Here is a 23,388-nt window from a genome sequence, read left to right as displayed (position 1 = left end):
CTTTGACTTCAACGTTACTGAACTTAATTTTCACGTAGCAGTATACTTTGTACTTTGACATTAAAACTAATGCCAGGTATCTCACCTGAGGATGAACGAACCGTGAGACAAGAACAAAATCACATTGACTCTGCTTACTATCGCTCACGGCGTAAAGGTAACTGACACTGAAGCTTGTTCTTCCTTACAGTGTCTAAGAATGGTTGCATTAGTGTAGTGGCTAACAGCACACCAACTCAGGTCTCTCGAACAGCTGTGGTAGATGGAGAGATGGTCTTGATTTGCGTGAAAAGAAGTGACGCTGACTCGAGGCGGGGAGATTCTGTGGTGTTGTCACACCGCCGTGTACGCTGTTCAGCCGAGCCAGCAGGACAAAACAGCTCCATTTGGGAGTGGCTCCTATCCTACCTTGCTGTCTCAGACACGTTATGGCTACAATTGTTTGATTCCCAATGACATCATCTAATTTAGTATAGTTTTGGAATTCATTAGCGGGGGAAATGAAGAGAACTAATTGTCCATTTCTACTAAGTTAACTTTTCTCAGTTTCAGCTCTTTCAAGAACAGTTATCAAAAGGCATCATCATTGTAAGAAGAGGGGGAACTGGAATTCAGGAGCAGAGAACAGGCTGACTTACCATTTTTTGCTTTTCAAAACGTCACAAGCAGAGTTAAGCAAACCCACCGGAAAAAAAAATGTAAAAGCCACAATGTTATGACAGTCCTAGAAAACACTATTCTAGCTACCAATTACTTACACTTAAAGTAACCTTCAGCAAAAAACTGTACTGCTCTAGGCTTCCTTTAAGATCATTACTTTGCAGAAAAACAAAAACAAAGCCAACTGCAAGCCAGCCCAGCACCAAAAGCCACAACTCCAAACCAAGTAACCGTAATTGTTTACGAGTAGCCAAAATAAAAAACTTTCATGGAAGTGGAGAGAAAAGATGTATCAAATAGCTCAGCAGCAATTGCTTTGTGCTAGCACATCCTAAGTGCCACCACGGCAAATGAAACAAACCAAACCTTATCTTCCCAAACTGAAGCTCCGTAGCATCACCTTTCTTTCAGGTACAAGTTAAACAAAATATTTGCTGTGGAAGCGCTGGGTAGCTGGCCGAACACAAGGATTCACAAGGATTCCTGCAAAGGGAAGTAAGAAATTACTGTATAACACAGGAAAGCACTAATATTGTTTTAAAACAAAAAAATCTGTTTAAACGTGTTTGAAAACTCTTTCTGCCAGTCTGTGAAAACTAATACATTATTTTTCTAGTGAGACCTTAACAAGACAGTTCTAATTCTTGTTTAACAGTCTCCTTCTAACAACTGTAGTTTTACAGCCTTTTCCCATAGGAGTCTCCCACCGCTGTCCGTAGGCCCAAAGTTCTTTATGGAATGAGACAAACCCAGTGCTATCCTTCATTGAAAAGAAAAGCTTACCCCTCGGTTTTCGTTATAAAACTTGTATGTCCCTCCTCACTGGAATTTTTTTTTTTTTTAAAGCAAAATAGTTAGTTGTATGATACCTAAGTATTTTATACATAAGTAAAAGAAGTATCTCTCCAAGCACCAAGCTTCTGCGGCTGATAGAAGACACATTTACTGCAGCATATTCCAAACATTAAAAAAGCAACAATATTGTAGGGTGGTTTTTTTTGTTTGTTTGTTTGTTTTTTAAAAAACAACAGCTTCTGTTCAAAACATTCTGATTTGAATTCTGTAAGTCACACACCAATAAATGAATGCAACATTCCCAGAAATAGCTGCTGATTAGAAGCAGTGCGTGAGCCAACACCTGAACCGGAGCGCAGCCAATCGTCTGTGTAACAGGGTGAGCCGAGAGCCACATTTCAGAGCCTGCTTCCAGATGAAATCTCATCCTAAAAGACAAGCAGCCTAGAAACTGGTTGGAATTCTGTACTGACAGCGCTGCTGTAGCTGACGGGTGCCTTGCAATCTGAAGCAGTGGCGGTTTCCTGCATGTCAATAAAAGAAAAGTTTCGACTGCAGCGCACAGGAGAAACAGCAATGCTGTCAAACCCCTGATAGTAAATAAAATACTGTTTGCAGAGTTCCTCCTCGTGCTTTCCAGAACTGGCTTGTTACATACAGTGTGCCAGTTTGGAGAGCTTGTATTTCCGCCTGTTGACAGCTTTGTGGGAACGGTCCATTGCAATTCTGAATGTTTGTGCCCCTTCTTTTGTCCACTCCGTTGTCGTGCATCAGGACCCGGGCATCTGGGTTGGCTCTGCTGCTGCATTTAAAGGCGAAAGGTGCTAATTCTAAGGGTAGCAGAGAACAACTTGTGATAGTTGAGACTTCTTTTGCCATTGTACGTGTGTGTTCTCCTTTGCTCTAGCTGTGTAGATGGTGTGAACGCACCATTCAAGGCCTGCTATCACTTTCAGGAAAACAAAGCCCAGATAACCGTAATGCACACGTACTGTAAACTGCAAGATGCTGTGTTGCCAAATATGTCTTGTAAAATTGATGGCAAAAATACATGGTGATAGGATTAATTTTTAACGCAGCTTTCTGAAGTAGGTCAGGTAAATGTCTTCTACAAGAGCCTGTTTCTTTCTAGCAGTAATGCAGAAGGGTTACTGCAACTACCGCACGCTCTGGACTTAATATCTATCTGTACGTACCAGGGCCTTGAAACTGTACAAGAAGAGGGGGAGTCAGACAGACAATCAGACCCCCATTCTCTGGGCTGTACTCGGGCACCTACCTACCACTTTCTGCATATTGCAGCCGAAGAAGTCACCGAGGTTCTGAACTGGATCCACCATCGCTCAGCCGTAGATTTCAGATTGTAGGAAACCACGTTGATACACTTCACATACTTTCAATCAATCTGAAATTAGTAAAGCAAGTCATTACCTAAGGTGAAGTGCATTTGTTATGTTCGCACTTGAAGACAGCCACGCTCCAGGACTGTTACAACTAATATATAACGTGGCAACCCACGGTACTACAGAAGCACAGAATCACAGACTGGCCAGGGTTGGAGGGGACCTCAAAGATCATGAATGTCCAAACCCCCTGTCACAGGCAGGGCCTCCAACCTCCCCATTTCATACCAGCCCAGGCTGCCCAGGGCCCCATCCGACCTGGCCTTGAACACCTCCAGGGATGGGGCGTCCACAGCCTCTCCGGGAAGCCTGTTCCAGCACCTCACCACTCTCTCAGTAAAGAATTTTCCCCTGACATCCCCTGACATGGAGATTTTCCATCCTGAATCTCCCCTCCCTGAACTTAAAGCCATTTCCCTTTGTCCTGTTACCTACCCTTTCAAAGAGTTGATTTCCCTCCTGTTTGTAGGCTGCCTTTAGGTACTGGAAGGCTGCAATGAGGTCACCCTGCAGCCTTCTTTTCTCTAAATAAGCCCAGCTCTCTCAGCCCGTCTTCATAGGGGAGGTGCTCCCATCCCCCATCATCTTCGTGGCTCTCCTCCGGACAACATTCACGTATTCCCTGCAAACCGACCAGAATTTCACATACTGCAGTCCTGCGCTTCAGTATTTTTTACCTGTTACCATTCACACTGATGCAGTTCTCACGGTGCCGCGCTAAGTAAGCTTTTTCGGTCACTAGAGGGCAACCCACATTCGCGTATAAGAAGCTACCCGCTCCGATAGCCTCCTAGCAACCAAAACGAAGCTCGTAGCAGAACAAGTGGGTTTCAGACAAGCGGCTCAAGTAAGGGACCAAATGAAAACAAAATCACGTCTGATCTAAGACTACTTTTACCAAGAGTTTTCCTAGAACCTGTTAACAGCTCTGGGCAGCGAGTGAGAGCATCTACCCTAGGTCAGAACAGAATAATACCAAAAAAAATTCCAGAGTAAGCAGCTTGGACCAAGCCAGATACAGCTATTGTGCATTCCAGTCTCAATTGGAAACAGCTGTAGAATCAAGTCCTGAGGGCTCTCAGGTGTACAAGCATCCAATTGTTCCACTTTGGATTGAAACGCTAACACCGCTTAGCCCTCTCAAAACCGTGCAACTGGTTCTATAGTAGGCAGCTTTAAAGCAAAACAAGCTCAGCGAAGGCGATGTGTGACTGATTACACAGCGGCTGAGCCAGTTTTCAGTACTGCAGTGTCAGGTACACGCACGTAAAGTCTGCACTTACCTTTGGAATGCTTTTCCTCTCAGAGCCCATAATGTGAACGCAAGTGCATCATCATTTGTCACGGTTGTACTATTTCTGGTTATCGGTGTCCCGCATCATAACAGCATGTAGCGCACCAGGAGTTAAGAAGTTCATGTTCCAGTTCCATGGACGGTCAATGCGCTGCCAAACGGTGTATTTTATTGAACTGTTCTTGAAGTGAGAAGTCTCGAATGCACGAGTCGTTCCACTGCAGAACTCCACTGTCACTGCAGACAATTTGTAATTTGTTTTAAGTTGAATCAGTGTAAACTTAATAAAGTATATCAGTCTAAACTTTATAAATTGTCTTATGTGCATAAAAAGGATCTGTTGGGTCTAAATTATGACCTCTAAATTTTCTTTCGGTATTTTACAGAAATTGAAAACAAGGGTGGGTTGATACACTGCAACTCATTTTTCCACCAGTTTCCTCATGCAAAAACACACGCAATTCATTTTTTTTTTTAGCAAGACAGAGTTGTAGGCAAACAATGCTTAAAAACACACACGCATCCCTGCGAAGGAATTCCCATTTGCTTATAAATTGCCTTTGTCTTTCTGAAGTATAAAACTGGCTATAAGATGCCACGGCTGATTCAGAGGAATCGCGCTCGGTGGTATTTTACCTAGTGTTACTTTAACAAAGGATTACTGCAATGATTAGAAACAGTGGGGGAAAAAAAGTTGCTTAGAAGTTTGCTCAGGCATTCGAGACGCAAGAGAATTCTACAGGTGACGGAAGCCTTTCAAACAGTCAAAATCAGAGCTGGCAGCTCTAATTTTTGGAGCCAAAAACCCCACTAAGGAGGCACCGATGTTGTCTCTCCACACACTGCGATGCCCTCACGCTACCTGAAATTACTTCCCCGAACCTCCTGTACCGTTTTCCCTCACAGCAGAGCGTAAATTACTGAGCCCAGGTTTTGCCAGAAGTGACTCATCATTCCAACTAGCCACGCTGAAATTTTAGAGATGGATCTCTTTATTTGTGTCACTCAGGAGATGCTTAGAGTGAGATTACCGATTGCTCTCCTTCGTGCTGAACTCCAAGAAAAATATCCCATTGACCTCAAAGATCAAGGAATCGGGCTCAAAGGGCTCACACGGGACTGATTCCTGGACTTTTAGGGAACCACTACGCTTTGATGATGTTAACCTACCTTGAAGTTACGAATGAACTAGGCCAGGGATCTGTTGTTAATGCCTATTTGAATTGTAAGACGTGATGAAAAATGGATCTGCATTTAGATCACTCACTTGGACATTTCTCTGAAATACTTTATCGGCCTGTATTATGCCCTCCGTAGTCCATTTCTATTTTGCACATCAGTAAAACCTGTAGACAATAGAGGATTGCTGAGTAACAAACACACATTCGCTGTCACGGAAATGACAATGACTTCAAGTGTTAAGATGAGGAAAACCGTCAAAAATAGAAGGGCGTAATTCAAGAAACCGTTACGCACCCCAGAGGAGGGAGTTCTGTGGATTTAATTAAAAACCCTACAGAACACGTGACTGTCAAGGAAAGCACACCCCGTACAATTCAATAAAACCTTCCCCTTGTGCGGGTGATATTCCGTTACGCGCAGGAGAAACGAAGCAGAACACAAAGGGACAATGGCAAATTAACAGGGGACAGACCTTTTCATAGCACAAAATTCTATTATTTGACAACCAAGGAATTCGAACAGAAAGGATGAAATGATAAGGAAAAAAAAAAAAAAAAAAAAACCCAAAAAATACCCCAAGAAGAGGTCTCATTTGTTTCCAGAGCAGTTAGGACAGAGAGTATACAAAGGTAATTAAGCTATTATTTAATGACGAGAGTAAAAAAGAAGGGATTGCTAAAGAAACCTCACCGACACCTAGTCTAAAAAGGCACGCATCTTACAAAGCACTCGAATAAGCGGCAAGAGAACTTTTCCTAACGCTGCGTTATTCAAAATCAAATGATCCAACTTATCTCTGTGAGCACTCTATTTGCCTTTTCTCTGATCTCTCCATTCTTTTCTCACTGGACTCAAGTACCCTTCACGGCTTGGGACAGGAGTGAAGGAAAGGAAACCTTTCACGTTTGAGGGGTGAGGGAAAGCAAAGCGGAGACGGCACGCAGCAGGGGCCTCTGGAAACCTTTAAGGCCGGGGACGTTCTTGGGAGGGGTGATTCTCTATTTCTATCGCTCCATTTGTGTCAGACGCGAAGTGACCCCTTTGAATTAGGCACAACTGTTTAACTTAACTAACGAATCCCACAGCGAGGCGAGGAGGATAAGCACGTTACAAACTCCAGTGTAAAGTGTAACGCAAGCTCTTAATTCACATTTAGAGTCCACGTGTCTAACTGTCAGGGCCGTAACGAGGCCCGGCTGCGACTCCCAGGTGCCGGGGCCGCGGCCCCCCGGGCGCAGCTGCGGCTCGTCGGGAGCCCAGGGCACGGCCCCCCCCCGACGCCTTTTAAGCTCCGCCGGAGGCTGCGGGGAGCTACCGGGAGATTTCTGAGGATCCTCTGCCTGTCGGTGTGGGTTTCGTTCCTTCCTGGAGCGCTGGCGCTACGGGGGTTGAAAAGCGGCGCGGGGATGTGCTTTGTCAATGCAACGGTGGGGCTCTGTTTAACGTTCTCTGTTTGTTGTCTTGTTTCAGGCTGCTGTGAGTCCTTTGGCGGTCAAGATCAGCCCGAACAGGTAAGCGCTTTTGATAGCGATGGCACAGCGGAGAGTCCGGGAGTCGTCACAGGTTCCCGGTGTGCGGCAGGACTCTGCCGGGCCGTCGCCTCGCTCTTTTCGGGTCCGGCGTGGGAGCTGCCGCCGGGCTCCCTTGGGAGCCGGTATGTCGTCGCTGCCCGGCTCCCGTTGCTTTCCCAGAACGGGCTGCGGCTCAGCTTCTGGAATCCTAGCCCAGCCCCGGGATGCTCTCAGCCCCCACGAGGTTCTTCGGGGCACCGCTTTAGTTTTTCTGTTGTCCTCGGTGGGAGCGAGCGGGATTCTTTCCAGCCCCATTCCTGCAGCCTCGGTGCTGCCGGGAGCAGGAAGCAACGCGAAGGGCTGCCGAAAGATTTACTTTTTTTGCAGGCTGAGCGAGGGCTGCGGCGGATTTTCTCGTCAGTCCGAACAGGTGGGTTTAGGAGTCCTTGAGTAAGTTCTCTCTTTCGGGGCTTTGTGTAGGGTCGCTTTCACGTAGCTCTTTAGAAGGGCCGGCACGGGGCTGCCGCTCGACTGCCCGAGACCGAGCCCGGCCCCGGGGCGGCCTCAGCCTCCGAGTAGCGTTTTGCGGGTGCTTCAGTCCCTCTCGCTTCCAATAGCAGGTGCTAACCGGGTGGGACAGTGTATTCCTCTCCCCTCCCCGTCCTTTACGTCTAAAACCAGGAGCATCACTTTGCTCCCGTTGTGGAGACACGGCAGGGCAACTTGCACGACAGGCGTGCTGTCGCGGATGGCTGTGTTCTTATTATGAAACTGTGTTCTTATTAGGGAAGTCAGACCAGCGAGGTGATGGAGCAGCTTTTCCAGTGAGAGAACAGGGATGTATTGAGCCCTGCCTACTGAGGAATGAAGAAGTAGCAGAACAGTTGCCCGTGAGGCTGAAACAGCAGGTAAATGAGTGTTACAGGGGGGCGCTGGTTACAGACCAGCGTGAGGATGTCGATGAGAATTTCTGCACACAGCTTAAAGTAGCCTCACGGCTGTAGGCTTTTTTTTTTCCTCACAGTAGACTGGAGCCACTGTGCCAGCTGTCAGGAGAGCAAGGATAGCAGGTTATCAATCCAGGGGTTTCCTGCAACGTATTGAAGGTAAAAAGTTCTGACACGGGTGACGGAGGAGCCAGTGAGAGAGGAGCGCCTCTGGAGCTTGCTCTCCCTGTTGCGGAAGCGAAGCGTAGGGGCGGCCTCGAGCACGACTGAATTCTGGATGTCGTGTGGAGGATGAAGAGTGGGACTTGCAGGAAGACAACTTAGTCCTCCTAGAGGACTTATGCGGAGGTATGTCCTGCTAGAGCATCAGAAGGGGTCCCGTGAGCAGTTGTGCTCACATCTGCATTTCAAAGAGGAGAAGCTGAGCAGAAATGGCAGGAGATCCGTGGGGGTGAATGAGGAGCTTGCCAATAAGCTCAAGGGGAGAAGGTAAAGATGCGATGAGGAAGGCCATGGCTCACTAACGGTATCGCCGTTGGGTGGGGGATCAGGGCTAACGGAAATTGTGTGTTTCTCAACAGCAGTAAGGAGACTCGGGAACAGCGGGCCTCTGCTATACAAAGGAGGGGCCCTGGTGACGGAGGATGTGAGAAAGAGGAGGTACCAAATGTTTGTTTTTACTTATTTTGTTTTTTTTCAGTGGTTGCCGCTGAGATCGCTCCTTGATGATACCCCAGGAAAGCCTTTGAGGAAGGGTGACTTCCTGTTGATTGCAGAGGAGCTGGTCGAAGGTGAGATGAAATGGTTTGCAGATCCCTGGCCCTAGCGGGATACGCCTGAGAGTACTGCGGTAGAAGCGATTGCTGCCTGGTTGTCTCTCACTTTCCCTATGGTCTTTCTTGTAGGAAAGATGTGTGAGAACTCGAAGATAGCTGGCGTCGCTGCAGCCTTCAGAAGGGGTGAGGATGGCCTGCGCCAAGGTAGGCCAGTTGGCCGTGACTCCATCCCCCAGAAGATGATGCAGCAACATCTAGATAGCATCATGGAGCAGCAGGAAGAGAAGAAACTTCTAAGGAGGACTTCAGGTGGATTTGCGGAGGGGAAATCAGGACAGACCAACAAGGTCGCCTTGTGTGTTGTTGGTACCGTTTTGGTTTTTCTGAGAGAAGGCTGGAGGATGTCGCCGGGGGAATATGGCTACCGCTACAAATATCTGAAGCGCAGGAGTCCAGCCGATGGAGATCGGCTCATCTGCAGAGCAACGGGAGCAGCTTGGAAGGACTTGCACTGCAGAAGCTCTATACAAAGAGAAGGAAGAATGACTTCACCGTGTGAGCGACGGAATAGGCTGCAGAGTCTGCTACTCTGGGGCTGTTCCGGTTGCTTTCCTGGGTGATGGGCGGCTTCAGCAAGGGAGCGGCTCTGCAATGGTGTTTATTTTTCAGGGTGAGGGCTGCAATAGGTGCCGGTCAGAGGATGTTGACGGAGGTCTTCCCGCAGGTCCGGAGTGAGGCGAGTTTTGTCTTCTCGTCCTGCCCCCGGGATGGAGTTCACGGCTGGGACTGGGCGCTGGTATGCTTTTGTTTCAGGCCTGAAAGAGTGGCAGATCTTGCGGTTCTTCCAGAGGAGGAAGGGAGTTGGAGGAGCGAGAGGTGAGAGAGGCACCACACGCAGCGGCGGCGGAGCTGCGGCGGCCCTTTTCTGCTGGAGTTGGTTGTCTCGTCTCTTCCGGTGAAGCGGAGCACCCCAGAGTCGCCTTCTTTCAGCGCCGGCGCCTCAAGAGCAAGGCTGCGATACTGGCGTACGTGGAAGTGGCAGAGCTTACAGGTAGGCCTGTGCTTTTTGTATTTCATAGGGTCCTGTTGACTTATTGTTTTCTTTAGAGATGGCTTGTTAGTCAGTTTGATTTTGAAAGAAGGTGACGGGGGTACTGTGTAGTTGCTGCTGGTGCTAGGAACTGAGATTTGGCGTTGGTTTGTTTTTTCTTGGTGCTGGAAAGCGTAAGTTGGAATTGGCTTGTATGTTAGGTTTCCTTTTTGTTTCCTTCGGTGCTAGAAACTGAAAAAGGGAATTGGCTTGCGTTATGCTTTTGTCTTTGGTCCTAGAAACAGATTTGGCGTTGGCTTGTTTTTTCTTGGTGCTAGAAGCTGTAATTAGGAGTTGGCTTGTTACGTTGTGTTTTTTTTCTTGGTGCTAGGAATTGAAATGTGGTGTTGGCTTGTTAGTCAGTTTGGTTGTTTTTTCTTTGGTGCTAGATTGTTTGTTAGTTGGGTTTTTCCATTGGTGCAAGAAACTGATTGTTGGAATTGGCTTGTTAGGTTTTTTTCTCTGGTGGTAGAAACTGATTTGGTGTTGGCTTGTTTTTTCTTGGTGCTAGAAACTGTAATTAAGAGTTGGCTTGTGTTATTTTTTTTTATTGGTGGTTTGAATTGAACTTTGGCTTTTTGTTGAGTTTGGTTGTTTTTTTGTTTGGTGCTAGATTGTAGTTGGAATTGGCTTGTATTTTTTTATTGGTGGTTTGAATTTTAACTTTGGCTTTTTGTTGAGTTTGGTTGTTTATGGTTTGGTGCTAGATTGTAGTTGGAATTGGCTTGTATTTTTTTATTGGTGGTTTGAATTTTAACTTTGGCTTTTTGTTGAGTTTGGTTGTTTTTTGTTTGGTGCTAGATTGTATTTTTTTTTATTGGTGGTTTGAATTTTAACTTTGGCTTTTTGTTGAGTTTGGTTGTTTTTTTGTTTGGTGCTAGATTGTAGTTGGAATTGGCTTGTATTTTTTTATTGGTGGTTTGAATTTTAACTTTGGCTTTTTGTTGAGTTTGGTTGTTTATGGTTTGGTGCTAGATTGTAGTTGGAATTGGCTTGTATTTTTTTATTGGTGGTTTGAATTTTAACTTTGGCTTTTTGTTGAGTTTGGTTGTTTTTTGTTTGGTGCTAGATTGTATTTTTTTTTATTGGTGGTTTGAATTTTAACTTTGGCTTTTTGTTGAGTTTGGTTGTTTTTTTGTTTGGTGCTAGATTGTAGTTGGAATTGGCTTTTATTTTTTTATTGGTGGTTTGAATTTTAACTTTGGCTTTTTGTTGAGTTTGGTTGTTTATGGTTTGGTGCTAGATTGTAGTTGGAATTGGCTTGTATTTTTTTATTGGTGGTTTGAATTTTAACTTTGGCTTTTTGTTGAGTTTGGTTGTTTTTTGTTTGGTGCTAGATTGTATTTTTTTTTATTGGTGGTTTGAATTTTAACTTTGGCTTTTTGTTGAGTTTGGTTGTTTATGGTTTGGTGCTAGAATAGATTTTGGTTTTTTCTTGGTGGTAGGAATTGAAAGTTGTGGTGTTTTGCTAGAGGGGGGAAAAAGAAAAAAAAACTTTGTGCCATTGTTTTTTTTGGGTGCTAGACACTGGATGCTGCACTATCTCTAAAGAGATATATTTTTTTTTTTTTGGGAGGGTGGTGGGTTGATTGAACTCGGAATTTTGTGAGGGAGGGGGGCGCCGGGGCCCTCCCCTGGAGGGAGGGGGGCGCCGGGGCCCTCCCCTGGAGGGAGGGGGGCGCCGGGGCCCTCCCCTGGAGGGCCCGGGAGGGAGGGGGGTGCTGGGGAGCCTTGCTTACCTAGAAGGGAAGTTGCTGCTCTGCTCTCAACTTCTTTTTGAGTGTAGCTGGTGGAAAAGGTGAGTCTAATGGAAAAATAAAACAATGGAAGTGCCCTTAAAGCTTTCTTGTGAGAGGTCTGTGAGGCCAAATTGCTTTATAGTTCTGGAGAGTTTTTTGCATTTGTATGTCTCTTGTAGTTAAGTTTTAATCCTTATCTAAGATGATGCCTGTTGTGAAAAGTCCTCAGTTGTATCGGGGACAGGTAATGTAAAGGCTTAAAAAAGATTGTGTATTTAAGTAGTGAAGAATTGGGCCTCTGTTTTAAGAGAAATATCTTTACCTGTTCTTCTACAGGTTTGCGTCAAGAAGAAGGTCTATGCGTAGCTCTGTTCTTCCTCTTTCCGTGTGCTTCCCCCAGAAACTGTAAACGTCTACGGTTGCTTCCAAGTGCTGGGAAGCAGGTGATGATGCGTCTGTTTTCTTAGAAGATTTCTCATTATTATTATTATTATTATTGGAAATGCTGCTTTTACCAAAGGCAAGAATGCTCTGTTAGGAATTTACATTACTAACGTGGACTGCGATGGAATGGCTGAATGCAGTTACCTTAAGTTTTTGTGGAGGCCTATTTGTCTTCAACTTAACAAAACTAGAACTTCTAACTTTATCCGGGGGAAAAAAAAAGAGGATGTGCTGGTTATTTGTGTACTTAAGACTCATTCCCTAGCTATGACCCTAGCTTAGTTATCTCAGGGGACGAGAAAGGGGACAAAAATTACTCCTCTTGCAATCATCAAATGAGCATTCTATGTTCTCTAAAAAAAAAAACAAAAACAAAAACCACCAAACTAACAAAACCAGGAAGACATAAATCCGTATAGAACAGTTTAACGAGTTATCTACTTCAAAACTATAATGTATAAAACTTGCATTACTCACTGAACTGAATTGTGTGGAGTGCTTCCTGGGTGTGCCGTGCTGCGGTTGAATTTCGGAATAATGATCCTTCTTGAATTTGGTAGAGCTTCCTGAAGTTGAAGGCGAGGGACCTGTTGGGAGAGCAGAGCGATGACAACTCTTTCAAAAAACTTTAATCTTTTTAAGTAAAGTACACTGATAATTCTCTGCTTTTCAGCTAGATAATGCAAACTAGAGCTTCTCAAATAAACGCTTTACCTTAGCTTTTGTGAAGTTAGTTTCCCTGCGCTTTCACCCCCGACTGTAATGCGAACGACTCGAAGCTGTCCTCCTTTGCGTTTGCCTTGCCTGTAAAATGAAGTGAACTGTTTGGTTTCTGCCTTTGTGTGAGATGTTTGTGTGTAGTGGGTTGCCTCTCGATAGAAGAGTTGGCAATTATTCATTTGCTTTGCTGTGAATTGTTTTGCAGAATAAGATATTAACAAATTCAGGACAGAAACTGCAGCTAGTTTACTGAGCTGTAATGCTGCCCTAGCGTAATTGCAACTCTATTTAAGTGACTAGGTGATTTTCTTCATGAGGAGAAGATGGCTGCAGGTCGTTAGCATGTCATTTCCTGCGGACAAGAAGAACACGAATTAGAAAAACCCTCCGCAGGAAATTGTACTACTGAGTTTTGGGAGAAAAGTAATCAATAAACTTAACGTTGCAATGAAGTGTGTGTATATGTTGTATTTGTTTACAGAATCAAAAAGAGGGGGTGTGGAAGAGACCTTACCCTCCTACTCCTGCGCGAGACCGAGACAGCCTCCAATTCCATCTCCACGAGCGTTGTCCAAATGCTACCTTAACTCACAGCTGGGGAAGGGACTCCTGCCACCCCTGCCCGGTACGGTCTGTGCAACCCTAGGGGGCAGATGCTCCTTCTCCCAACTGTCTGTCACCTGACGCAGCTCTATGCTGTCCTGTCAGGGCTGCTTGCTGCCGCTGCTCGGCGGCTGCCTCCTGTGTGAGGAGCTGTAGCCTGCTGTGAAGCCTCCCCTCGGCCTCCTCTGGGCTGAACTAAGTGTAAGAGCAGGGCAGCTTGTCGCAAACCTGTACCCCCTGGCTCTCTCTGTCTTGTATCATAGAAGCAAAAAGGTGGGTGGAAAAGGTCGCTAAGATCATCTAGCCTAACCCTCAGCTCTTCCCTGCCCCATGCTTAACCTGTGAAACTCAATGCGACAGCAGCCCTTTCATCGGCGCTTCGACAAAGAGACTCCTCCTGCTCCTTAGGCATTCTTGTGGAAAAGAACTTCTACTTTTCAACCAGAATCTCCACTAGTGTAACTTAGGGCTGTTCCCTAGCGCTGAGCTACGTGGGAATAAAAGCGGATCTTTCCTTCACTACAGCTTTCTTTGTTGTAGTTGTGGAGAGTGAGCTTTAGCTCTCCGCTGGACACTCTAATAAAATATATTTTTTTTAAGCTGTGGTCATAACTGCAGGCAGTTATGGTCTGTACATAAAACTGGTATGGACCCATCCCTGGTGTAGAAACTCATCAAACTTGATGCTACTGGGACTGTGCGGCGTACTACTGCATTGAGATCTCTGCCCAAAGCCTTTTACCCACAAGGGCTCAAAAGATCCTCCTCGTTTAATGTCGTCCACAAACTTACTCGATCCACACTCAAGTCCCCTGTCCTGAAACTGAGAAGAAAGCTGGCTCTGAAAACAAGCCCTGTGCGCCTTGTTTAGCCACTGTCCGCCAAGCTCTAGCAATCCCGTTTAACACTGCGAGCCTCTTCTTATGGGGCCAATTAATAGGTCACTGTTTTGTTGGTTTAAAGAATTGCGATTGGAAATGCTGCTTTCTAAGGCGGAGTTCAGTTTTTGGACATGCTTGCCTGACAAGGATTTTCCTTACGTACTCAAACAAGTAATACACGCTTAGAACTGAACTACATGTGAAGAAATTTCTGTAATCCAGGCGTTCTCTTAAGCGGCTGAATACTGCTGAGCAGTGATTAGCTCGGACAAACAGTCAGAAAACAAGGAGATGGCAATTAATAGCCACAACAGACAGTTGAAGTTAATGGACACATCCCTCTAATATAGGAACGTAACACAAGAAGCCTTAATTGGTAATAAATTAACAGCTAATGACTGAAGATCTCCTCCCGCTAACCGTTGGCTGTTTGTAACCCCTACGATCCCAGTTATTTCAATATTCAAATTTTATGCATAATGATGCTATTACTACATATTCCACTCTTAATACCCTGAATGACTGAGTGACAAGTACAATTTGCAGGTAGAAGGCCTAAAACCGCCGAAAAACCCCTTCTGTATTTCTTAGGCGCTCATTCTGAAGAGAGCTTCTGCAATAACTGCCTTTATAAATGTATTTTTCCTTATAAATGGAATACTCTCTTTAGTGCCTCTTTATCCAGAGGCCCAGGCTGGCTTTAAATGTATTCTTCCATCGCTGAATAAAAGAAATGATTTGCTTTTCCTTTCTTTATTTTTTCTTAAATGTTATGGTAAAACAGAAATCAAAGCTCTAATCTTTAACTCACGCGGGCTTTGCGACCGTGAACAGCATTTGACTGTTTCCAAAATCTGACCCTTGATCCTTCCTTGCTGATGCTGAACGTCGGTCCCTAATAGCGCAGGACGTGAGGAAGCTCTAACTTTCTCCCATATCTATACTCACGTGTGATAATAACGTGCACAGTAATTTGACTAATGCATCGCATTGGGTTACCCAGTAAGAACACGAATTCCCCCCCAAACGTGTACACAATGAATTTCAAACTACAGGCGTTTTAAAAACAAAAAAAACAATCAACCAACCAACCATCCGAGAACAATAGTAGGTCTTTTAAACTTCTTTACCTGATTTAACGGTTCGTAGGTTCTTAAGTATCAGACGCGCCAAAAACCAGTGGTAGAAGCAGGAAAAATAAGGAAAGAGGAGAGCTACAGACATGGTCTTACACATCTTATGGCTTATAGTATAAGCCATTTAAGTTACCTACGCACAGCAGCCTTGGAGAAGCCAGGCAGAACTGCTTCCCAGAGAAAAGTGGAACGATGAGAAGAACTTGAAAAGGAATAATCGCTTGGAAAAAGAAAAATGCAAAGGTAACCGAAAAGAAAATGTAGCGTCTGGCAGCTGAGGGATTAACCACCACGGAGAACTTTCTGCTCCTCCTTCTCCCAGTCACTCCCGAAAGGTATTTGAGCTTTTAGTTTTTTAGCTTCAGTAACCCTATACTGAAATGCTGAGGTTCTCTACGTGGTATAAAACAGCCCGCGGATTGCCTTTTTATTTTCCTTTTCAGAACGCAGGAAGTGTGATTCCACACCAATATCCTACGTGGTCAGAATTTCTGAGTGTGCTCACACCATCCTCTCAACAGATCGCAGATAACTTCGTGAACGAGTAACCGGCCAATTAGGGGAAGCTGGGAGCTAATTTCATTAATTAATTAACAATCAGATAACATTAAAATTAAATGTTCTTTTCTAAAGAAAAAATGGAAATAAAGCTGTTTCAGCGGGGCGCTGAAACAAGTCTCGGTTCTCTGGCTCAGAAGCGCGTCTCTGTGTCAGCCTTACAGTTTTGCTAAAGACAGGGAAACGGAAGAGAGTGCTTTGAACTTGGGCTTCCAAACACCGAATTACTGTATTAGCTATTATTAGCTAATATTAGCTATTTTCTCCCTTGAGCTAAAGACAGTCAGACCTAAAAAATCCCCGTCGAGAAAAATCCCTCGTCCACTTTGCTAGTAACTTTGAGGAATTTCAGCCGAGAGGCAAAAGCATTTCACCTTGGGAGAGGAGTTCCCACGCTTTGGAGTCTCTGTGATCTTAAAGAGGCGCAAAGTATGCGCAAAACCCCGACAAAGCGCATAGCGTGTTGGAAGCCTCCGTCTCCGCAAAGGGAGGAGGCGACGCCGTACCTAATTGTCAGGACTTAGCAGTGAATGAAATGGGTTTGCAGTAAGGTGCCCCTCGGCCAGCGCAAAGCCCCATCTGGAGTCCTGTGCCCTCAAAGTGAGAAATACTGGGAGCTGTGCGAGTGGCTGCAGAAAAAGCCCTAAGGGTGACCTAATGGCTGCAGCGTGTCTCCTACGAAGAAAAGTTGATGGAATCGGGTTTGTTTAACTTGGAGAAGAAAAAGCCTCGGCGTGGCCTTCCTAGCACTCGAAGGAAGCTTTACAACAAGAAGGGGATCAACTTCTTACATGATCTGTGTAACAATACAATGTGATAGAGATCACAACAACAACAGCAGCAGCAGCAGCAGAGTAGCAAAGCCTCCGGCTGCAGCAAATGAAAATGAGCCTAAAAGCAGCAGCTGAAAAATGAAGGGGGAAAAAAAGCTGCTTACCCTCAGGAGACCACAAACTCACCAGACAAATGGCTCCTGCTTCCCCTGCCGGCCCTTAAATGAGGTCTGGGAAGGGGTGGATCCTGGCTCCACCCCTAGCAATAGCTCAGGTACATTGGATGCACCTGAGTTTGCCTGGATGGGCCCTGACTTCTCACCAGGTGCTCAATCGCCGCTTCAGGCTGTGACTCGGCATTTCTGCTACAAACTGACAGTGATAGGACGAGGCGGGATGGCTTTAAACCCTCGGTTTAAACGCTGCTGCGAGGCAGTGGCTCGGCGTTCTTAAAAAGGTCGTGACTGCTCCGCCTCTGAGGGCCATCGAGGCCGGGTCAAATGGGGCCCTGGGCATCCTGATCCAGTGCTGGCAGCCCTGCCTGTGGCAGAGGTGTTTGCACTAAGTGGTCTTTAAGGTCCTTTACGACACCAGCTTTTCTACGATAGATATGGATCGATGGAGGCAGAACCAATTCTTTTCTTTTTTACACGTATTCACGGTATATGATTAGATTAGTATTATTAGATTAGATTATTAGGTATATGATTAGGTATATGATTAGGTATATGATTAGCCCATTCCAGTGCCTGACCACCCTGTCTGAAAAGTAATACTTCCTAATGTCCAGCCTGAATGTCCAACCATTCCCTCTGGTCCTATCACTAATGACACGAGAGAAGAGGCCGACCCCCAGCTCCCTACAACCTCCTTTCAGTAAGTTATAGAGAGCAATGAGGTCTCCCCTGAGCCTCCTCTTCTCCAGGCTGAACGTTCCCAGCTCCTTCAGCCTCTCCTCGTACGGCCTGTGTTCCAGACCCCTCACCAGCTTTGTTGCCCTCCTTTGAACACGTTCCAGGGCCTCAATATCTTTCTTGCAGTGAGGGGCCCAAAACTGGATGCTCGAGGTGCGGCCTCGCCAGTGCTGAATACGGGGGAACGATCACCTCTCTGCTCCTGCTTGCAACACTGTTTCTGATGCAAGCCAGGATGCCGTTGGCCTTCTTGGCCACCTGGGCACACTGTCGGCTCATGTTCAGCCGAGCGTCAATCAATACCCCCGGGTCCATTTCCTCTACGCGGTCCTCCAGCCGCACACGTGAGTATCTACATGGTGCACCCTTACAGGCGTATTCTTCAGCTGGGCAACAATGTATTTCCACAGTTCAGCGGCCCAAACAGGTTAACCCCTCTGCTGCCGGTCGTTTTTTTCCCAGTGCTGCAACCACCCCCGTGAGGCATTTGCCGCCATCCGTGAATCAGCATAAAGATAAAGCACTGGCCACCTCTCATGTTCGGCAACATCTAAGGCAGGCTGGACAGCCTTTACGTCTGCGAACTGCAAACTGACACGAGTCTCCTTTTCCTTCGGTGGCCTTTGCCACGTAAGGCTCCACACAGCAGCTTTTCATCTGCGATACTTTCCCACAGTACAACGTGATTAGTCTGTGAACAGGGTAAATTTCTTTCCATTTTTTGGTAATTCACTGTATGCTTCCTTAGCACGCGATACTTCTCCTGATTATGTTCCACATTTCTTGCTTTCAGGCCAGTGCATAATCACCTCTAAGATTCCTAGCTGACTAAGATTCCCCATCCGTGCTCACTGTGTAATCAGCGCAGTCCGGTAACTCCAAGTGGCATCTGTGGCATGATGGGCAGAGGGAATCTTTCCCTTGAACATCCGGTTCAGCACTGGCAGTCGAGGTTGCTAGAAGGAGCTGCGTTTCAGTACCGACTGCTTCGGAAGCGGCCCGAACCCCCTCATATGCAGCTAAGATCTTCTTTTCAGCACTCTGCAGCCCCCTTGTACGCTCGACTCCGGAAACCCAGGGGTCGGCCTCGGGTCTCTCCTGAGGCTCTTTGCCACAGGCTCCATGTGGGACTTTTCTCTCCGGCAGCAGTATAGAAAATGTTCTTTACGACCTGTCCTGTCCATCCTGGCCCCAGGGCCGCAGCATGGGCTATCTCCTGTATAGCCCATATATCTCATATATATATAGATATATATGTATAGCTCATATATCTCCTCCTATAAGCCTACTGCTGCTCAGGGCTCCACGTCAAATTATGCTTCTTCCATGTCTTACAACGAGGCTGTCGTTTGGAACACGCCTTCTCCAAAAGCCCAGTGGTGTCTCTTTCTTGCTGCAGGGTGGAGACGTAGCAGCGATGTAGGCGGTCGCATCTCCTGGGATGTGACGACGCCCATCGTGCCATTTTAATCCTAGGAACTGCTTTCCCTAGGCAGGCCCTTTCACTTCGCGTCACTTAATAGCGAAACGAGCTAGCAGAAGAATTTGGATTATTCACTGCGCTTTCCTGAAAACTTCTGCTGTATCCCCCCACACAACAATATCGCCAATAGACTGCAGATGCCTGGGAGCACCTCCCCGTTCCAATGCGGTTTGTATCGACCCACAGCAAATGGTTAGGCTGTGTTTCCACCTCTGAAAGAGTGGACAGGCACTGGAATGGGCTGCCCGGGGAGGTGGTGGAGTGACTGACCCCGGAGGTGTTCAAAGAACATTTGGATTTTGTGAGGAGGGACCTGGTTTAGGGAGTATTGGTGATAGGTGGATGGTTGGACTGGTGATCTTGAAGGTCTTTTCCAGCGTTGGTGTTTTGGTGATTCTGTGATTATTATTCCTTGTTGATGAGCAGATGCCAAAAAGGTAAGTGGTTTCGTGTCCTATTTTGAAAAACTCTTCTTACTTTCCGTGTGACGTGAATATCTTATATGCTATGGTTTCCCTTTCCCAAAGTTATCTGTTACCTCTCTTAACCTCAGCAAAGTTATATTCCTCCATCTGAACACAAATCAGAACATATGATTTTGGAGACTCAGTAATTAGAAAATTACAATATTATGAATAGGCAGAGGAATCATAATTAATTACTGCTCTGTATATCTTTAAAGGTGTTTTGAACTTTTTGGTGAAGAATGAGATCTTGGGCTTGTTCCACTGTTACCCTGGGATGGAATCCGCTCCCCACGCCCTCACCTAGAGGTTCAGGGGCCTTGCAGACGATTGCATTTCCAAATATTTTAAGTTAAGTTAAAATAAATTAATAAAAACCAACAAACAAATACAGTTAAACTAAAATAAAATAAATACAATTTCATGAGTTTAGAGAAAGTGAAAGCATTCTGTCAGCCCCCGGCTCCATAATCTTTGAAAGACTTCTACACGGTTCTATGGGTATTTCCTTTCCTTTGCTTAACAGTTCCATACAATTATATTAGAAACCTGTGAGAATCCTTCTCTGTTTTTTTTGGCTCAAAGCTTGCTTCCTGAGGTATTTCTTGTGATAAGACTCTGAATGATTTGTTGAGGAGGCAACTAATAGGTGCTAACCGTGTGACAATGGATATCGCTTTGGGAACATTTGAAAGCCCCTTCCCCCAGAGCTGCTTGCTCTGTAGAAGAGCGGATGAAAAGGCTCAGGAGTGTTTAGTGGCGGAAGATCTGGCCTGTGACAAAACAGCTCCAGCTAGGTGTGGGAAAATTGGGGAACGATACCATCGTGTTCTGTGAGAAACAGGATGCAGATGGGCACCCCTGCTCCCTCTTATCTGCTGGCAAGGCCCGGAAGATGGGAACAAAGGAGTTTCTGCTGAGATCCCAGAGCCAGAAGCTGCCACTCAAAGGAGAGCTGACTCGACCGCTTTGGATTTGAGCTGTCACTCCAAAGATAGCTGACTTCACCACTTTGAAACCATTGAAAAGGGGCCATCATCACCGTTGTCGTCGTCGTTGTTGGCAACAGGACAACTCTGCCTGACGACCCACCGCTACTGAAGATCAAAGACTGAACTATGAACCACGCTGGATCCATGGTGGTGACTATGTCCCTCTTGCTGCCTATAAAGACTCCTTGCCTCTTCTTTTCTATCTTTCCTATCGCCCTCCTTCCCTTCCCCCATTACCCTACTTCATAATATTGTCCGTCCTCCCCTTCCCCATTTCCCTAATTAACATTTGTAATAAACTGGTCGGACCAACATTTGAACCGTTGCTTCTTAATCTCACGCCGGGTATATAGATAATAAAAGAACCTCCTCTCCCTCCTATAAATTGGAGCGAGACATTTATTTAATGGCGTAGTCGTTGCAGGATACCCGCTGTGAGAGTGTTGTCCTTCCAGATACTGTTTGAAACTTTTTTCTCTGTGTGCACCTCCTGGAGTTGCAAGGAGCGATAGTTTTGAAAATTTAGACGTGAGTCCTTCTCCAGGAAGACCGCTCCATATTCTGAAACTTTACCTTTCATGTGTGTACCTCTCGGGGACGTATTTTGACTATTTGCATTTTGATTAATACGTGTGTGCCTCCTCGGGAAGACTTCTCTGGTTTTTTGGTGACTGAAGTGCGAAACTTGAAGTGATAAACTTAAACGTGTGTGCCTCTCCAAGAAATTTTATTTACTCTATTGAAACCTAGAAAGTGTTGCTTTAGCGTCACATTTTTTGTGTGCTCCCCCAAAGAAAGGGAGGAGTGATTGGAGCATTTGCATTTGTTTAGGTGTGCTGTATCTCCCTGGGAGGAGAGGTGAGGAGTAACTGAGCTTTTGAATACGTGTACCTCCTCCTCCCTTAGTATAGATCTTTCATTGTATTAAGAAATGAGCGACAGCATTGCCAACATGAAAAGTGAAGATGTATTATTTGATCTTTTAGAAAAACATGATGCTCGACCCTCTTTATCAGGTATGGATTGGGCACGACAGAACTGGTATAACTTGCAGAGTGTTTCGGACCGTATTAGTATCCTGCAAAAGAATGCTCGTACTCGAGCTGGAAAAGGAAAGTCGTTTATCTGTGCAGTACTAGGTTCTGCTCTGGTTGCAGCCACAGAATTCCGAGAGCAGCAACTTAAGGCAGAAACCCAAACTATAGAGTCGCTGCAGGAACTGGTCAAGACTCTGCAGAAACAAACAGAGGAACTAAAAGGGCAATTAGAAAATGAAAAGCATGATGCAGCTCTCTTACTAGAGGCTCTGAAGGAGCAGTTAAGGTATAAAGATAATAGCGATATTATCGCTCATAGTTTGCCTCAAGAAAAAATCTATCCTCTAGAAGGATTGAAAGAAATGAAGGCAAGGTTAGACAAATTAGAGGCCTCTCCAGCCCAGATGCGTCCTTTGATAAAAACTGAATATACATTTGATAACAGTGAGGATCTAGATCCCCAAATGAATGTTAAGGAAATTCCCTTCTCAGCCACTGAACTGGCGAAATTGAAGAAAGATTTCAGCCGTTCTCCAAAGGAATCAGAAACAGAATATGTATGGAGGGTTAGTCTCACTGGTGGCGACCAGATTCTGCTAGCAGAAAAAGAGGCGGAAGGTTACTGGGGACCAGGAGTATTTTTAACTACTGGCAACAGTCGTGCTCCCTGGTCCTTAACACAAAGAGCTGCCTATTGGGCAGGTGGTCTCAACCCTTTAGAAAGGGGAGACCCTCTTGCCATTACTGGAACAGTTGATCAGTTAGTAGAGAGTGTTCGAAAGGCTGCTTGTCTCCAAATGATGTATGATAGAAAGCTGCAGCCGCACCATGAATCACCTATGATGATGCCTGTTGATCCTGAGAGAATGACTGCTTTAATTAGAGGGCTTCCAGAGTCGTTAAAACCTATAGGTATTCAACTGCAAGGAAAAATAGAGGCTATGTCTCAGGGAGAGAGAATTCGGCCAGTGTTAGAAGGAACTGTAACCCTCAACCATCTGCAGTCAGGAAACAAAGCGTGGACGTGGGGAGAGGTTGCCCAAGAGTTAATTAACTATGGAAGGAAATATGGGCCAGTGGTTTCTTCCTCCACTAAATTTGAGCCAAGGGAAGTACGACTTGCAGCAGTCAGCCTTGCCCCCAGGCCTCCTAGCTCAAAGCTCAGTGGGACTGGCAGGGTCTCACTGTCAGTAAAAACAGGTAGGCGAAATATTGATCATAAACGTAATTGTCTCTGGATACTGGGCTGGCAAAAGGGTGTTCCACGAGATTTGATGAATGGATTACCCACTGTCAGGTTAGAGAAATTAGTTAACTGGTGGCCAGAACAAAAGATCCAGAATCTTGAGGAAAGCAAAACCCCAGGTCCTAAGGTCTCTCCCTGGGAACCTGAACGGCTACCCAAACCATTAGAAAACTGATGTCTTCGCCCCTCCCAAGTGAGCGGGGTGGGGGCGGTGAAGGGTGGATGCATGAGAAAGCTCACAACAAAGGGAAACAAGATCGTCGATTTAACACCTTTTGCTAAAGGCCTCACCACTCTTGCAAGTTATCCCTGTGAGTCATGATCCAGTGGCTGATAAGCCAGGGAAATACTTTTACCTCCCTGGCCACACTGTGTCTATTTGACTCAGCTAGCCTGAGGCCAGTTTCCCCTAACCTTAACAGGATCCCTTAACAAATATCTTTGGAAGGCTACAGACACCCCGAAAAAGGAATATGGAATCAACACTTGCTGTATTGTTCCCTCATTTTTTTTTTTAACCCTATTAACAAAGCCCAAAAAGGGCAAGTCGGTGTCTTGTTTTATTTCACAGAAGATCCCCGTGGGACCTTGACAGAACACAAAAAGACTAATAGCTGACTTTAACTATTTGTGTTTTGTGACAGAAATACTGATTTGATCATGCTAGAACACTGAATGTACCTTTTGATTACATTTTTTTTTTGGTTGCAATAGTGTTATGTTTTGTGTTGTTATGGGTG

At 45.7% G+C, this 23,388-nt stretch overlaps 2 protein-coding genes and 1 long non-coding RNA gene across 3 annotated transcripts; all 3 read left to right on the top strand.

The window, feature by feature from the left end:
- Positions 1 to 69: 69 nt before the first annotated feature.
- LOC128084221 (uncharacterized) lies at positions 70 to 9,206 on the top strand. The gene is made up of 7 exons (XM_052690099.1): positions 70 to 157; positions 6,624 to 6,680; positions 6,805 to 7,275; positions 7,632 to 7,753; positions 7,952 to 8,140; positions 8,493 to 8,583; positions 8,698 to 9,206. The coding sequence occupies exons 1-5, from the start codon at positions 70 to 72 to the stop codon at positions 8,060 to 8,062; spliced, it is 849 nt and encodes a 282-aa protein (XP_052546059.1). The 3' UTR covers positions 8,063 to 8,140; positions 8,493 to 8,583; positions 8,698 to 9,206.
- Positions 9,207 to 9,548: 342 nt separating this feature from the next.
- Positions 9,549 to 12,046, top strand: LOC128084230 (uncharacterized). The gene is made up of 2 exons (XR_008208396.1): positions 9,549 to 9,619; positions 11,734 to 12,046. It is a non-coding gene; the product is annotated as an uncharacterized LOC128084230 (long non-coding RNA).
- Positions 12,047 to 21,069: 9,023 nt separating this feature from the next.
- Positions 21,070 to 22,986, top strand: LOC128084228 (uncharacterized). Its single transcript, XM_052690115.1, has one exon. The coding sequence runs from the start codon at positions 21,297 to 21,299 to the stop codon at positions 22,821 to 22,823; it is 1,527 nt and encodes a 508-aa protein (XP_052546075.1). The 5' UTR covers positions 21,070 to 21,296; the 3' UTR covers positions 22,824 to 22,986.
- Positions 22,987 to 23,388: the final 402 nt, after the last annotated feature.

This window comes from Tympanuchus pallidicinctus, unplaced genomic scaffold (genome assembly GCF_026119805.1).
Source record: "Tympanuchus pallidicinctus isolate F22 unplaced genomic scaffold, pur_lepc_1.0 scaffold26, whole genome shotgun sequence".
Classification (NCBI taxonomy): Eukaryota; Metazoa; Chordata; class Aves; order Galliformes; family Phasianidae; genus Tympanuchus; species Tympanuchus pallidicinctus.
Note: the sequence above shows the minus strand (reverse complement) of the source record. Positions and strands in the feature narration are given on the sequence as shown.